Raw genomic sequence first — 16,119 nt, forward strand, 5'->3', positions numbered from 1 at the left:
GGGCAGGGCTCGCACACACGCAGAGCCTGAGCACAGGCTCGGCGCTTTGGGCCGGGGAGGAAAGACGCACACAAGGGTCGGGATTGCTGCTGGAGCGGCGGCAGGAGCCGCTCCCACACGCCGGCTGCGCTTGTGGGTGTGCCGGGCGATCCCTGTAAGACACGATTTACATGTCCTTCTGTTCGCTGCTGCATCCGCACACAGTTGTAAGGGGATGCGACAAGAGTAAATGACACTCAGGCAAGACTCTGTGCTCTGGAGTTTTCTACTGAAGATCAAGACAAAACACTGAAGTTTTCCACACAGAACCGCTGCTGGGGCATTTCAATAAATTAAACCTTTACTTTCTATATTTTATCTGCATAACACTGTGGGATAATTACAGGAAAAGTGATCAAATAACTGTTTCTGCACTGACGGCATTAATCCTAAAAGCGAGCTGCTTTAGGGCAGCACCTCACGAGGGACAGGAAGACCCGCCAGGCCTGCCTGTATGCTTTCTACCATCTCCTCCATCATAACCCAGCGTGTCTTCTTGGTGGCACTTCCAATGTGAGGAGTTATTATAACATTCTTCATCTTTAACAAAGGGTGATCCCTGGAGAGGAAAAGAAATGCTCAGCTAGTCACTCACAGAACATTCATCTGTTATTTCATCACCTGCAGGGCAGCCAAGAAAATAATAATTAAAAATAAAACAAAACCTAGTTGCATGACCCAAGCATATTCAGAAGAGTTCAAAGTGCTGCCTAGCTTGGTGGGGCTTTATGCAACAAAACCTCCAAATGAATGAGCATGAATTTTATTTAGCTGTGACAGAAGGATTAGGGACATGGTTTCATCAGGACTAATGCACATACCTCTTGTAGTCCTACTAACAAAATTATGCAACTTCTCACATGCTCACAAAATTTTACCCAGTTTGAACATCACATTTACATCCTTCTGTATTTAACTTAAATACATGTCCTACCTTGGCAAAGGTTCAGGATATGTCACATCCAGAGCAGCTGCCTTAATAACTTTGTTTTGAAGGGCTTCCACCAAAGCATCCTGATCCACTACCAGACCTGGGTCACAGGAAGAAGGATATGTTTATTTTCATGTTCCTTACTGTCCACTCAGCATTCTTTTGGGCATAGTGGTCAGGTAAATGGCAGGGCAGGCCACGGTTGCAGTTGCAGAATGTGGTGGAGTGGGAGGGGGAAGCTTGGCTATGTGCAGCAGGGAATTAGCAGCACAAAACAGAATGCTGGGCATCAGAGTTGGCTGTGGCACCCTAGTGTATGTGAGCAACAACACTGAACTAAATAAATAAAAGGCTTAAGTAGGAGATGTACAAACACACATGGGCTTCTAATACTCCAAGTTCACCAACATTTCAGAGACCTGCTTTCTCATTATTATGGGAACATTTAAATGTTTTACTGAGATATGACCATGGGTGTATAAAGAAACTGGTAATCAGAAAATTTAAGGAAAATTTCAGAAGGATAGACTCTGTATTAGAGGTTTTCCCAAGACTTATCATGCCAGCAAACCTTAATGCAGTTTTGTTTATTCTGCACCTTACCTCTGCTGATATTAATAAGAGTAGCAGTGGGTTTCATCAGCCCCAGTTCCCTCTTTCCAATCAGTTTGTGTGTCTGTGGTGTTAGGTTCACAGCCAGCAACACAAAATCTGACTGCTGGAGCAAATAATCTATCTTCTTACAGTAAACAGCTCCAACAGCACTTTCTTCTTCCTTTTTTCTGAAGGGAAAATCCCAAAGTTAAGCTGCAGTAGCAAGAAACAAGGGAAATTTCAAATCACCAGTAGAGAAAATGTTTCTATACTGTTACCTTCACTGTGTAGTGCAAAGAAATTAGCTGCTTGTCTGAAACTCAGTAAAGACAAAGGTCAAGCTGTTTCCCACAATACCAGGTGAACTGTACACAAATGTGCAGTACTACACTACACCATTGGGGACGGAAAGTAAGAAATGGGTATCACATAAATGCACTGAATAAATGATAAACCAAATACATTTGTGTCACAATTTCTGCTTATAATGGGGATTCTTTTCCTACCCAAAAGCAAGACTGATGTCCTGTGAAAATTAAGTAATTTAAGTAAGTAATGTGAAAAATACTCAGGAAACACACAAGACAGGGCAAGGGTTAAATCTTCCCAAATCTATGTCAGCAACAGACTGACTGTGCTGTGCATCAGTGCTGATTCACTGAAACCACACGCTGCAGGACCTGCTGGTGCATTTGATCTGTATCAGGACCAGCTTGGCTGGTTCTCATCAAATTCCCACAAAAGAAAATAATGGAATGGGCCTGATGGGAACACAGGGGCACAGGGCACATACACCTCATCTAGAAGACATTAAACAGACTGGCAAGTCTGGTCCTTTATTGTCATGTGGCTTTAGAAAGGTGAGATGTCTTTGCCTGAATCCCTGCCTCACCCAAATCACAGGAGTTAAGTCCTCCCAGTTTTCTCCTTTCCAGTCCTTTGCCATGTCACCACCATGGCAGGAATATCTCAGGAGCCCAAACTAACAGGGACAACAGTGAGGTGTATCTCTCCCATTCCTTCTTGACTTTTTTTCTGCATAAATTGGGAAATCAATGACCATCTTGGAACAAGTGTATGTATTCTTCCACTTAAAATAAAGAGCACCATAAAAAGTGAATGCACAGTGAAAAGTACAAATAATACATAAAAGTAGTGACAAAATAGAGTTGCTGTGGAGCTGCAACCAGCTTTACCTCTGATTTCTGTTGTGGTACAAAATCTTCATGTCAAAGGCTTTTGCTCTTTCAGCCACTTTGTAACCAATGACGCCCATTCCCACGATCCCCAGAGTTGCTCCAGAAACCTCAACCCCCAGCCAGTCAGCAGGGAAATACTCTGTTTCAGGGGAGACTGCCATCTCATGGCCTTGGAAGAGAAAAAGAAGAATTATGTAATGTAAGGGATGTTCCGGCATCTGGCTACTTTTGCCCACCCCACACACTTTTTATCGTAGGACAAGGCAGAAGCACAGGAGGAATAATATATTGTTATAGTGTTTCTGGACAAGAAGTGAGTAATGCTGCATGTACACATGACTGCTGACACTGATTTCTTGCTCAGGACAGAAACATACCCAGCCTCTCTTTGGCAAAAAAGGAGGCAAGGAAGGTAAGGCCAAAGCAGCAGTAAGGCCATCCCGTTCCCAGCTTCCCTGCAGATACACCAAGGTTGGCAGGGAAAAGAAACACAGAGCATGGCAGGCAGATTTCTGGACAGCTTGTTCATAATGACTCAGATACACAGCAGCTTGGAAAAGACAGGCTTCAAGCCTCCTTGAAAATACATTTTTTTTAATCCCCTGTTATTATAACTTGAAAAGCAGGACTGCAATGAACAAGTACAATGATTAACTGGCTGTGGGCTGAGGGAGAAGGGGCCTGAATTTAGAGCTGTCCAAAGAAGGAGCAACTCTACCTTGCCAATATGTCAATTTGGAAGTAGAATGACAACTATAGTCAGCAAGACAGACTTATCTTAACTTCTTCCTTTTCCCCTATTTCCCATATTTCTAGTTTTAAGCTTACTTTTGCATCAGCACACATTTTCTGCATGTTTCAAAGTCTTCTTTTCTATGGAAAGAGTAATACCATTTATTACCTTCCACAAGTCTCCTGGAAGATGCCAGCAACAAAGCCATCCCCATGTCTGCAGTGTCAATGGAAACAACAGATGGAGTGTTGGATACCTTCACACCATAGCTGGAGAGGAGTTTCAGGTCCAAGTGATCTATTCCCACTCCAGAACTCGCAACTACCTTCAAGTTAGGCAAGCTCTGGAGCAGCTCTTCATTAATAGCTGGTTTGTGATACCACATATAGATAGCTGTGATCTTTTTGCTGAGAAATGTCTTGTTTTCAAGATATTCTTTCATGGTGATGAGATGAAAACATTTCTTCAGAAATCCAACATGGTCTTCATATACACCAATCCTCCCTCCTATAGTGTCAACTAGCACATAAGGCAGTTCCTGACCCTCCATGCCCTACAGAAGCACAGAGAAAGAAAAAGACATGGTCTGAAGTGATCCATTATAACTTTTTTCCCTAAAACCCAGAAACTGATTGGCTCAATTATGTGCTGTTTTCCCACTTGAGGAAGGATTTGGCTAAAGACAACCATTCCCACACACAGAAGTCTTTTGGGTTCTCCCTGTGTTATTCAGAAGGATGTTCGATTTCTATATAGTCTTGTTAATAAGAAAACATTTCTGTCATACCAAGTATTCTAACCCTTAAACAAATGAGCAACCACTTTTTACACCTGTTCAGTGTTCGATATTTAAAGCCAAAGACTTGATAATTTAAGAACATGGCCACATGAGTGGAAAGATATCTTTTAGTCTGCAAGTTCTGCCACTTCTGCAATTATATTAAGCAATTATCATTGATGAGATTATCTCAGTAAAAATTTCATTTAATGTAACAGAGCTATAAATTGTCAACTATGAACTTTGGAGTTACCCATGAATGTAAGTTTACCCTTTCTTTCTTTCTTTCGTCTCCTTCAGTGCTTTGCCAACTCTTCACTCTGCTGACTCTGCAAAGAGCCAAGGCTGTGATCTCAGGTTAAAGCCGAGACCCCCTCAGGCCGAGGGAACGCTCCCACACAGCTCCCGCTTCTCTCCCCCGACGACCCGCCCCCGGAGCGCGGTGTCTCGGCAAGTTCTCCCTGCCCAGGGCGGGCTGAGCGTTTGCCGCTGTCCCGGGGCTGGGACTAAAGATAGCAAGGAGCTGGAGCGGCGTCCGCAGGACTCTGTCGGGCTCTGAAGGACGGCTGGGAGCGGGCGAGATGCCCCCCGCTCCCAGCCCGGGCGGGGCTGGCAGGTGCTGCCCCCGGAGCCGCCGTCTCCGGGGGGCTCGGGGCCCGTCCCCGCCCGGCAGAGGAGGTCCCGCGGTGCCGCTCGCACTCACCGTGCCCGCCGTCCCGGCCGCCCCCGTCGCGCCGCGGGGGCGGAGCGGGACCGGCCGCCGAGGCGGGCACTGCCCGGCCGCCCGCACCCCGCCCGGGCCGCCCGCGGGACCACGGGGAGGTGAGGCGGTGCCAGGGTACGGGACGGGCGCCCCAATCCCTCGGGGAGCCGAGAGAGAGCAGTGGGAGCTCACGAGTGATGATGGTGCGGTTTTGTAGAGGAGTTTCTGTGCTGTTGCTGATTTCAGTATCGTCGGGATTTTGCATGAACGTCCTGTGTGCTGTTTTCCACACTGTCTTTGAAAACCAGAAGTGGTCTGGTCTTTCTGCTGGCCATTACACTCTGTGCACATGAATTAACGTAAAATGAAGAGTTGTGTTTGACCGACAGACACCAGTGACAGCTCTCACTGCACACATGAAGATCTTTTCCAGCTTATATAATTCTAGGAATACCCTCAAATACTGTCTTTGAGATCTAAGCAGCTGTGGTAGGCTCAGGTGCTTGGACACTTGAGATGTTATCCCAGCTACAGGCAGTCCTGTGTCTATTTCAGCTGAGAATGTGTGAGAATTTTTCTGACAAGGTTACTTGGTCTGTACCATAGAATCACAGAATGGTTTTGGTTGGAATGGAACTTAAAGCCTGTCTGGTATTTCCAAATCCTGCCACAAGCAGGGATATCTTTCTCTAGACCAGGTTGCTCATCCAACCCCATCCAACCTGGTCTTGCACACTGCTAGGGATGGGGCCATCCACAGCTTCTCTGGGAAACCTGTTTCAGTGCCTCATCATCTTCAAAGAGGACAATTCCTTCCTAATCTTCTCCATTCAAATCTAAATCCGTACCTGATCTAAACCTACTCTCCTTCAAGTTAAGGCCATTCCCCCTTTCCTGTCACTACTTGTGAAGAGTCCCTCTCCAGTTCTCTTGCAGGTCCCCTTTAGGTACTGTAAGGCTGTTCTAAGGTCTCCTCTGGGCCTTCCCTTCTCCAGGCTGAACAACACCAACTCTCCCATTCTGTCCTCTTAGCAGAGGTGCTCCAGTCCTGTGATAATTTAGTGGCCTTCTCTGGATCCACTTCAAAAGGTCTACATCTTTCTTGTGCTGAGGACACCAGGGCTGGACGCAACATTCCAGGTGGGAAGAGTAGAGGGGAAGAATCACCTCCCTCCATCTCCATGCCCAGTGATGGGGACTGAGAAGTACAGCTTCAGTTCTCAGCTCACAAAAGTTGTGCTGAAGTGATTCCCCTTGCTGTACAGGTGTTCATAATCCACTGGGAGGATGCCTGGCTTCTGGCTTCACAGCAGCTCAGGAGCCAGGACACATCACTGCTGTGGCCATCCAGGGTTCTTCCTCCTTTCACACTATGGAAAAAACAGCCATAGGGTGCTGCTGTGTCTCTCCTGACCACTGTAGTGCTTTTCAAAAGAATGGATTACAAAATGCTGTCTTCTTGAATTCTGTCAAACACATTTTGATATGCTGAACATGAAGACAGTCAAGTTTAACACCAATCCTCTATAAAATTGCAACTAAAAAATAAAATATAATAACAATTCATACCAATTACACAAAACCAGAAACTGTTCTTATCCTGGTGATGATTTTTGAGTATCATTTGCTTACATGAATTTCAAGTTCAAACAGTTAAACTTTAAAGCAATAATTAATTCATTAGCAATATGGTGTTACAGCATGTTAACTGGACTCTTAGTTAAGTTTACTTGCATTTTCTTCCTTTAAAAAGAACCCCAGCAAACATAAAATGATTACACATTACCTCTTTCACATCAGAAGTTTCCAAACTGCTTTGGTGATAAGATGTAATGAGTAAGCTTTTAACTTACTGCTCACCTGAGATTGAAGGACCCTTGTAAAATCCCTCTCAAAAACACAAGTCTGATGAAGAAGGCCTATCACATTTTAGTCTTGAAGGTAAAGAAAAACCTTTGCAAGGTCAACACAGTAGTTTTTGCCTTTGTATATCAAATCCATACATTTGAATGAACAAAATGAAGCAGGAATTAGTCAGAGGAGCCAAAAAATAACAGTCAAAGGAATGTTACTCCAAGCAAAAATCCAGGACATATGTGTCAAATGTCAAGAAAATGGGTGCGTTATGCTGTTAGATGTAGAGAGAATTGTATATTTTCAAAGCTGTTTTGTGCAACTTGAACATCTGACTTTCAAGATACAGGTCAGGAGCTGATACAACTCTGCAGAAGACGTATCTGTTTAGCATCATGTGTGAAAGAAGTTGTCAATTGCACCAGTGCACTATCATGTTCTAAGTAGATTTAGTTTGTAGAGTACCTTATAGACCTCCGGGTATTGTGTTTACATTGTGTGCACATTGTTGCTGTGTGCAAGTTTTCTCTTACAGAAAGGAATCTGATACACCAGCATTGTACAGGGCACTCTGAAATGAGTGAGGTCTGTGGGTACATAGAGGGAAGTATTGCATAGTCCGTGGACTTCATCCCCATCATTAAATATTGCTGTTGGTATCCATGTAATCCTGCAGGGTGAGCTGATGCCTGCAGTGTTAGCAAGGTGCTTGCATAATAGTTGTTTCTAAGGATTAGGCTTTTGAAGTATTGCGTTACCCCAAAAACTTTAGTACAATGTAATGCATACATTTCCCAGGGGGGTTGGACAAACTAGCTTACACATGCAGCCGGATAAAGACATACATTTCCTATGCCTACACTAAGTTTTATAAGGCAATATCATATGTGAATAGGATTTGTAGGGCAAAAAAAAGCTGAGGCAGGAAATCTGTATTCACGAGCTTGTTGTTTCATGCCAGGCCAAACCAAGTGATGCATTTGTTTTCAGTGACTATAAACCATCATAAAGTGTTATTTGGTATCAGCCTGTCTAGTTGCTGTCGGTAAGACCAGCTTCCCCAGTAGACTCCTGTATCATCCTATGCCAGATCATGTACTTTTTGCACATCAAAATACTTAGAAAAACCTGAATCAATGGAGTAAGTTGTAATGGATCATCTCTTCTCTCATGTGGCCACTGCATTTTTTTGGATACACTTTCAGTAATCGTGAGATTGAATGCATTGTGTGTAAACCAATTTATCACTCCAGTGAGTGACAGGCAGAGGTGTCTTCCCCTGTAAAGAACCCCACTGGCAGGGAGCACCTCTGAAACTAATCAGCCCAGATTCTTGAAATATATGCAGAAGTAGGAGTAAAGCCCCAAGCAAATGCCAAACATGTACAATTGTTTAAGTAGAAGTGAAGTACTGTATCGGATTTTGTTTGCTTCTTCACCTCTTGAGAAATGTTTGCATGTGCAAAAGCCTTGTGTGGTTTTTGCGGTTTTAGGATATTGATCTAAGAAAAGGCATTTCTTTCTCTTTTCTGTTTTATTGTATAGTAACCTTGGTTTTCAGCTCTGTAATTTATTGCTTGGCCTTTTATTTTAGAATATATTTAACTTATTTTTTCAAGGTTTTACAAGTGACAATGAATGCTACACTGGGCACCTGTACCTCAGAGAGCAGGGAGGTCCCTGGGGCAGTCTTGAAATTCTTGACCAGCCAATTTGCAGTGCCAGAAAACTGCAATGTCTTGTTTCCTGGAGCTGCAAGAGTTGGTATCATCATACATTAAAATGATGGGAGTAAGTATTTTGTCAAGCACCTGTGACAACCATCTGCAAGACAAAGGCTCTGTAAAGATGCATAAGGCTCCAGGTAAAATCCTGACTGCATTTAATGGCAAGTTTGCTATAAATTTTACTGATAAATAATCACACTATTCATAAGTCAGTTATGTAACAAAAGGCATAGCATTGCCACTTTTTGTGTTGGTTTATTTGTCTTTTGGACTTGTATTAGACAACAGAAAGTATATAAACACAACTGAGAGGATGGCAAACTCTTTGCTTCCAAGCTTTAGTGAAGTGTATGGACATTCTTGTATTTAAAAGGATCTTTAGAGCTGATGTGGAGGGGAAAGATAATAATAAAAAGAGAAAGAGAAGAATAAAAAGAGATGTGAAATCCTTTCACACATCAGCTAGGGAGCACTTCACTGGGTAGGGGGAGACCATTCAGGGCCGCTAGGATGTTTTCAACTGCTTCTTCTGTTATCATGTAGGTGGCCTTGTCTGTTTTAATGCCGAGGTGAGGTGTTATAATGACGTTCTTTAATTTTAACAATGGATGATCTCTGGAAGAAAAGAAAAAAGAGTTAACTATCGTCGTTCATCTAAATAAAGAGGAGTCTTACTTTAGCTTTTGCACTGTTATTTAAAGTTAATTTGATACAACTTTACAAGTCTCATTTGGACCCAGAAAACCTGACCACCTATATTGAAGTAATTTTGGACTGTAACAGGACACGCAAAGACTTCACAGCAGCTCTTATCTCCAGAAACACACTTCTGCCACGAGGAAGCAATTTGAACTATGTCAGAAGAGAGGTTTAAGCCCTTCTGACCCACTCACCCTACACAACACTCAGAGCTGTAGTTATTTGCACACGGGCACAAGACCAAACTCCCCACAATCCAAAATGCAGCCAGCACAGTTAACTCCAAAAGGCACCACCCTGGTAGAGTGGTCATTTTAGAGAAGCTAAGCAGCCTCTGGGCCCAACAGGTTTGCAGTACTTCAGCCTTGTATTGTGGAAAGAAGCCTGTGGGGAAGGACATCTCCGGACTATGCAGCAGGTCTTAGACCTCAAGCAAATTCCACCCATTAAAGCCGGCAAGCTGCATTTTCTAGCAAAGCGATTTGCAAGTGAAGCACTGCTGCAGCTTCATATGGTGATTCTAAGAACTGGGTTTAATGCTTTCCCTGTCCCCTGCTGTTTCCTGGCTCCCAGGCTTCCCTTGGGTCTGTTATCAGCCCCAACATCTGGGCTGCATCCCATTCGTATTCATGGCACTTTTATCCAAACTCATGCCAGGGGCAGGGGGACCAGCTTCCTGCCTGCTGCAGGAACGCCTCTGGCCTCAGCAGGGCTCGCCCATCCTTCCCGAGAAAGAAGCAGAGATGACAACCTGGGCAGTGGTTCTGGGGAGGTAACATCCAGAGCCGCGGCCCCGATAACACCAGTCTGCAGAGCTGCCACCAGCGCCTCTTGGTCAACTACAGCACCTGGTGTGGAGTAAGAGTGTCTCTGAGCGCACCTGGCAGGTGAAGAGCAGAGAGCGCAGAGAGAAGGGAAGGGGAGAGGGAGGAATTCCCGCCATGCCCGATCATCCTCGACATGTGCCCCAGCTGTGCGGGATGCGCACGGTGCTGCGGGGAACACAGCAGGAGCTGGACCACGCTGTGAGGCCAGCCTATGGATCTGGATGGTACCTCGGCTGATGTTAATAAGGGTAGCTGTGGGTTTCATCAGCTCCAGCTCTCTTTTCCCGATCAGCTTGTGTGTCTGAGGTGTCAGGCTCACCACCAGCATCACAAAGTCTGCCTGCTGAAGCAAGCTGTCTATCGTTTTGCAGTAAGTGGCACCGACGGCTTGCTCCTCTTGCACTTTCCTAGTGGGGAAGAAAGCATTTCAGTCATGGAAACATTTTCTTCAATGATATCACCAGTATATAAACTAAAATATATGATTATCACATCCATATAGCAAACAAAGGTGAATTTACTCTCAACTTGGTGTTTAGATCCTTCTAGAAAGCTTCAAGCCCTACAGCACAGGATAGATTGTATGGCTGCTTCTCAGCCACTCCAGTGCAGGGTCCTGTCACCCTGAAAACTCAGTTTTTCGATCTTGTTGACATAGTTTCTAAAAACTTTCCCAGGACAGTGACTGTAAACATAGATATGTATACATTCTTTCTGATACATGTCTTTTGATGGACATCTTGCACAACCAGTGTGATTGGAAAGGTGGGTAACCTAACTATCCAATCCCTGGTTATTGCCAAGAATCTATAAATACTGAAGTTGTAAGAATAAAACCAGTTTTTTCCCTGTTATATGGGAGCCGTGTCTGTATGAGTCATTGCATGTCCTACGTGGCAGTGTCCCAAGGACTTCTGTGAATTCTGCAAATGAAATAAGGCTGAGCACTGAAGTGGATGGCACTTCCATTCTCCGGGATCCCCTGTGCACCTCAAAGGATGCAGTCATTGCTCAAACCAGAGGAGTGGAATTCACCAGAACTCACCCATGCAAGCTCTGGGCATGGCAGTGGTCCTCATACAGCTGGCACTCCCAGTAAGCCTGTCATGTTTTTTATTAATGAAATCAGCAAGCTCTTTACCAGGCTCCTGGCTGCCCCATTCTGTTTCATAGAATAAAGTGATCAGCAAAAAAGTTACCAGAGTAGAGAGATTTTTAGTTTCAGCTTTTTACAGTGCAGAAGAATACTTATCATTTCTCACGTTCTTTGTAAATTTAGCTGTCTGAACTTTGGGAAATAAAGAAGCAATGATAGGGGAGCATGTGTACAATCTTCTCATTGCAAGAGAAGGGCTTTAAGTTATCTCCTCCCTAATCTAGAAATAAAGAGGTCACACTAAGAAAATAACTTCAATGAAACTTTGAGCCATGTCTCTCCTAACAAATGCACGTCACTGCTTTTTTTTCAGGTCAACGACTAGAGAATAAGTGGGAAAAGAACAGACTGGAGCTGCAGCCGGTTTTGCAGCATGCAGAGTGCATCTTGATTCAGCACACAAGTGAAGTATAAATGTGCTTTGGGCTTTTAATTTCTGTTGCACTATGCATTGATCATTCATCACAGCACTCTTATATAAATATTAATTTAAAGACTGAAAAATATTAAACAGAGGGAATCAAGAATGATACACACAAAAAAAAAGAATAAAGGGATTTGTGCATTTTAAATATTTTTTTTTTGTGGTTTGTGAAGAAATTCTGAGAGATCTTAATGAGTATTTTCTTTTAAATCTGAGTTTGCTCAGCTGTTTTTCCGAAGAAACAGGAATTCCAAGCATGGCTAAAACTTCCTGGCCTCATCCACCCTTGTGATTTGCCTAAGGCTAGCTAAAGCAATGACCCTCCTCCTGCAGTCTGCTTATGGGGAAAATCCCTGAAAGCCACATCCTAGCACTGCAGCTTCTCCATTCAGTCACAGAGGAGTAAAGTTCTCTCAGGGTAGGTCACAGTTTATAGCAGTAAATATTTGTTCTGCTCATTATCTGCACCTTGCCTGATTGCAAAGGCCTTGAGTTGTTCATGGGGGTCTTGCTCACTTTAAACTGAAGAGCCACTGTGCTGAATGTCTAACAAAGTTCAGATTTCCAATTACACAAGTTCGGAGGGGCTAGAAAATCCAGCAAAATACTTGCTAAAATTCCTACTGGCTTGAGAAGAAACAAGGTTTCCTTAAGAACAGCTCTCAACCATATTGTGCCAAGTATATGCTTCCTAGTTTCCAGCCACTGTTTCAAAAATATCCCTCCTGAAACTCAAAATATGGGGAAAAAAATGAACAACAAATAGAGTTATATTGTCACTATAGTACAATGTGATAAGAATAAAAAAGTATAAGCTTGATTTCCATTTTTCTGCAGGAAACCTTGAAATTTCTAATATAAAAGCAAAATTAAATTTCCAAATGTTTAATCACTGAGTAACTCTTTACTGGACTGATTTCAGGCAACCATTCTTTTTTTTTTCTTTTGTTTTAATCTTGGCTCTATTCCTTCATTTTTTGCTATATTTCTGACATAATTCCTTGAAAAGAAAATACTGACTATTTGGAAGAGTTTCTGCTGCAATTAGGGTCAAGATATATCTTTACCTCCGTGTCCTGTTGTGGTACAAAATGTTCATTTCAAATGCTTTGGCTCTCAGAGCAATCTTATACCCAATTCTGCCCATGCCAACGATCCCCAGAGTAGCTCCAGTAACTTTAACTCCCAGAATATCAGCTTCACAGTATTCCATACTTGGAGAAATAGAAATGTTATGGACTGTAAAAAAAACACATAAATATGAGAAATGAATGGGGTGCAACACGGAGGAACAAGGCAAAAAGAGTCTGGACTTGTTGTGCTACCATGGCACACTTCTAATGTTTACAAGCACATGGTTTTGTAATGTCCAAGGTAACTCCATAATGTTCATCTTTCCCTGTTACATTTATAAACAATATTCCAATTTATTCTCACCATACAACAAAAAGCCTTTTGATATCATCTCTCAAAAATGTTTTTTACTGCTTTAGACTCATGAAAATATTGCCCTGTTCCTCATCAACAATGAAAATTATTATTGCCAATAACAATGCAGAGTTTGAAGATGTCATGTGGAGAACAACACCAGATATTTGATTTCATGTTCACATCTGCCACTCTCCTTGGGAAGAAAAGTGTGACTTCTTTAAAAATCTCAACTTGGTAATTTCTGTAATTACCTGTGAAACCTACACAATTCTGGATAGTTCTACAACACATAAAATATAGTTGTATACACAGCACCAGCACTGCTAGCAAGGTGACAGCCTTTTGATATTTCAGTCTTCTGATACTGCCAGCTTTTCCAAAACACAAGCAGGATATTGTGGAAGGATACAAAAAAACTCAGGAAAAAACTCAGTCATGTCTAGACAGAGCTATCAGAAATGCCACTAGGTATAGTTTAAGTAGATGGGAACAAGAACTTAATCTTCCTTTTAATCTATCTCCCTTTTGTGAGGTAGAAACATACTCTGAGGGACACAAATCTCCTTTGAGCTTCTATGAATGCTGTGGTAAAGATGGCAAGCCAAAGTCAGGTAAATATAAAAGGATAAATCCTTAGGAAGGATTTTTTTCCCGAAGAAGGAGGCATTCTAACCAAGCCAAGGGTAGGTCTATTTGGCAAAATAGCAATAAAAAATTGTTGATGAAACTAGAAAGGATGCTATTAACAAAAACTGGAGTAGGCTGCTTCATTACTCTCTAATGCCCCTCAAATGCCCCAATTCTGCACCAATCCATTTCAGTCTCCAAGAACATGCCCATGCCTCTATCAGCTGTGAGGGTCCCTTCCAACTCAGGGTCTTCCATGATTCTATGTAACCTTGTTCTGCCCCACTGCTGCCTCCCACACTAATTTCTCCTGCCAGCCTGTGACTTCAGTGATCATCTCATCTTTGGCATCCCCCACTTTTTGTCATAGCACTGTAACGCCATCACATTTTATTTATACCTGGTTGAAATATGTGCTATGCATGTCTGTGTATAAAGTAATCATTTAAGTACACCTATCATACATAAAATATATGAAAATACCTAATATTCTGTTTGCCAAGCCAACATACTTACATTTTCACATTTTATGTAAAACCATGTGCACTACAGGTAACTCTAAGAAAAGCCAAATTAATGGCAGGTAAATCTTGTATGATCTTTAGAAGCCACAAAAGAACTGAGATGTTACCTTCCACTAGTCTTCTAGCAGATGCTAGCAGCAAAGCCATCCCAGTATCTGCTGTGCTGCTGGAAACAGCACGTGGAGCATTAGCCATCTTCACACCAAAGCTCGCTACAAGTTTCAGATCCAGGTGATCCATCCCCACTCCTGAATTCGCAATCACTTTCAAGTTTGGCAGGCTCTGGAGGAGCTCTTTGTCGATGACTGGTTTGTGCCACCACAAATAGATCGCTTGGACCTTTTTACCTACATCCTTTCTGTTTTCAAGAAATTCTTTCATGGTGATGAGGTGGAAATGCTTCTTCAGGAATGGCACATGGCTATGCAGTATCCCACGTATGCCACCAATTTCATTTACCAAAAGCCAAGGTAGCTCTCCTCCTTCCATGATCTGCACAAAGAAGAAAGACACAAAGTGTCAGAAGAAAGATATATTATTATTTCCAGACATTTTAAAGAATAATCACTGCCATGTCCTGTTTCATGACATTTATGTCAAGAGGTCCTATAAACCACATAGGAAGATAAGAAAACCAAGACAATCAAGCAGCTCTTTTAAATATGCTACCAATTATACACACAGGTGCCCACACACACACAGAGAGGTATTCATGTAATCAGTTTGAACAAGTTCTCTTCTAGTGATCTAAGATTTCTTATTACTGCTACCATGCTCAAAACACAACACTTCTCATTAATTACTCAGTTTCAGACCATCAGTAGTCTGCAGTAAATAGTGCAATAAATCTCCTTTGCTACCCTGAAATCACAAAGTATCCCGTCTAAATAGTTTAGAAAAATGTTGGACCAAATCTATGTCATGAAAATAAATTGCACAGCTTCATCATGAACTTTGAATTATCAGGTTAATTTTTAAATGCTTCGTTGCAGAGGTTTTTGCAGCCACCTGTCCTGAAGAGACCCCAGTGACTGCAGAGCTTTTTCCTGAGCCAATCTTAAATTATCAAAATAACAAAATAATATATGCTTAGGCAAGTGTTTTCCAAGAAGGATATATGCACTCTAAATGGTTTGGGTTTTTTTTCAGAATCCCTGACCATCTGGTTTTGGTCCCGAGAGGGTCTGTAAATTGACAATTATTTTGTTTTTTCACAGACTATTTATAGCTACCTTTGATTTTCTATAGCAATTTTGGGAAGAGCTGTGGGGAGAGTGTTCAGGGCTGAAGATGTTGGAATAGCAATCCTGCAGCAATTCTGTCACCATGTTAGTATTATTTGACAATTTCCAATGGAATGTCTAACTCTTGGCCTGTCCTCCTGTGCTAGAACTTCATTTTACCATCCCTTCAGGGAGCCTGACCATGTTGCAAAATAATGGAAAGTCATCCTGCCTTTATGGAGGTGACAACCACTTTACTGAGATTTCTGAATTTGTTGATTGCTAATAGAAAAGACAATGTTAAAAAAGAAAGCTTGGCCCTGGGCTGCAAGTCAGGACTGAGCACTAATTTTACTTTAGGTTATGCCTTTACCCATGTGATTTCAATGGTAATTCTACCTTTCTTTCATGGCCAGTCAAGATAAAAGCATGTTTTTTGTCCGCATGGAGGAGCTAAATCTCTTGGAATGTACTTTGGTTTCCAAAGGATCCCCTCATGAAAAATAGACACTTTTTCAAGTATTGGCTTTGCTTTATCATGTAGATGAAGCAGGCTCTTCTTAAATTAGAAAACCTTAGGCCGATGACCATTTTAAAGAAAATTTCTTCAGTGTTTTCACATAAAAATATAATATTGGAATATTGTCTGA

General features: G+C 42.4%; 2 protein-coding genes across 3 annotated transcripts; both read right to left on the reverse strand.

The window, feature by feature from the left end:
- Positions 1 to 247: 247 nt before the first annotated feature.
- On the reverse strand, positions 248 to 5,008 carry LOC107200803 (probable 2-ketogluconate reductase). The gene is made up of 7 exons (XM_015619759.3): positions 4,978 to 5,008; positions 4,546 to 4,603; positions 3,665 to 4,049; positions 2,761 to 2,932; positions 1,574 to 1,752; positions 974 to 1,070; positions 248 to 598 (listed from the first exon to the last, which is right to left on the reverse strand). Exons 3-7 carry the CDS (start codon positions 4,044 to 4,046, stop codon positions 445 to 447), a joined length of 984 nt encoding a protein of 327 aa, XP_015475245.1. The 5' UTR covers positions 4,047 to 4,049; positions 4,546 to 4,603; positions 4,978 to 5,008; the 3' UTR covers positions 248 to 444.
- Positions 5,009 to 8,771: 3,763 nt separating this feature from the next.
- LOC107200227 (probable 2-ketogluconate reductase) lies at positions 8,772 to 15,185 on the reverse strand. Of its 2 annotated transcripts, none has more exons than XM_015618418.3 (6): positions 15,062 to 15,185; positions 14,354 to 14,738; positions 12,732 to 12,903; positions 10,313 to 10,491; positions 10,009 to 10,105; positions 8,772 to 9,173 (listed from the first exon to the last, which is right to left on the reverse strand). In XM_015618418.3, the coding sequence occupies exons 1-6, from the start codon at positions 15,062 to 15,064 to the stop codon at positions 9,017 to 9,019; spliced, it is 993 nt and encodes a 330-aa protein (XP_015473904.1). In that variant the 5' UTR covers positions 15,065 to 15,185; the 3' UTR covers positions 8,772 to 9,016. The 2 variants fall into 2 exon arrangements, with proteins under 2 accessions (XP_015473904.1, XP_015473907.1); XM_015618421.3 differs by having other exon boundaries at positions 15,107 to 15,171.
- Between the last annotated feature and the right edge of the window lie 934 nt (positions 15,186 to 16,119).

This window comes from Parus major, chromosome 2 (assembly GCF_001522545.3).
Source record: "Parus major isolate Abel chromosome 2, Parus_major1.1, whole genome shotgun sequence".
Lineage (NCBI taxonomy): Eukaryota > Metazoa > Chordata > Aves > Passeriformes > Paridae > Parus > Parus major.

Coding starts and splice junctions, on each gene's coding strand:
- LOC107200803 (XM_015619759.3), bottom strand. CDS start 4,046: ATGGAGGGTCAGGAACTGCCTTATGTGCTAGTTGACACTATAGGAGGG. Junction 1,753..2,760: donor TACCACAACAGAAATCAGAG/GTAAAGCTGGTT, acceptor TTTTCCCTTCAG/AAAAAAGGAAGAAGAAAGTG. Junction 1,071..1,573: donor TCTTATTAATATCAGCAGAG/GTAAGGTGCAGA, acceptor CCTGTGACCCAG/GTCTGGTAGTGGATCAGGAT.
- LOC107200227 (XM_015618418.3), bottom strand. Junction 10,492..12,731: donor TACCACAACAGGACACGGAG/GTAAAGATATAT, acceptor CTTCCCCACTAG/GAAAGTGCAAGAGGAGCAAG. Junction 9,174..10,008: donor TCCCCAGAACCACTGCCCAG/GTTGTCATCTCT, acceptor CTTTTCTTCCAG/AGATCATCCATTGTTAAAAT.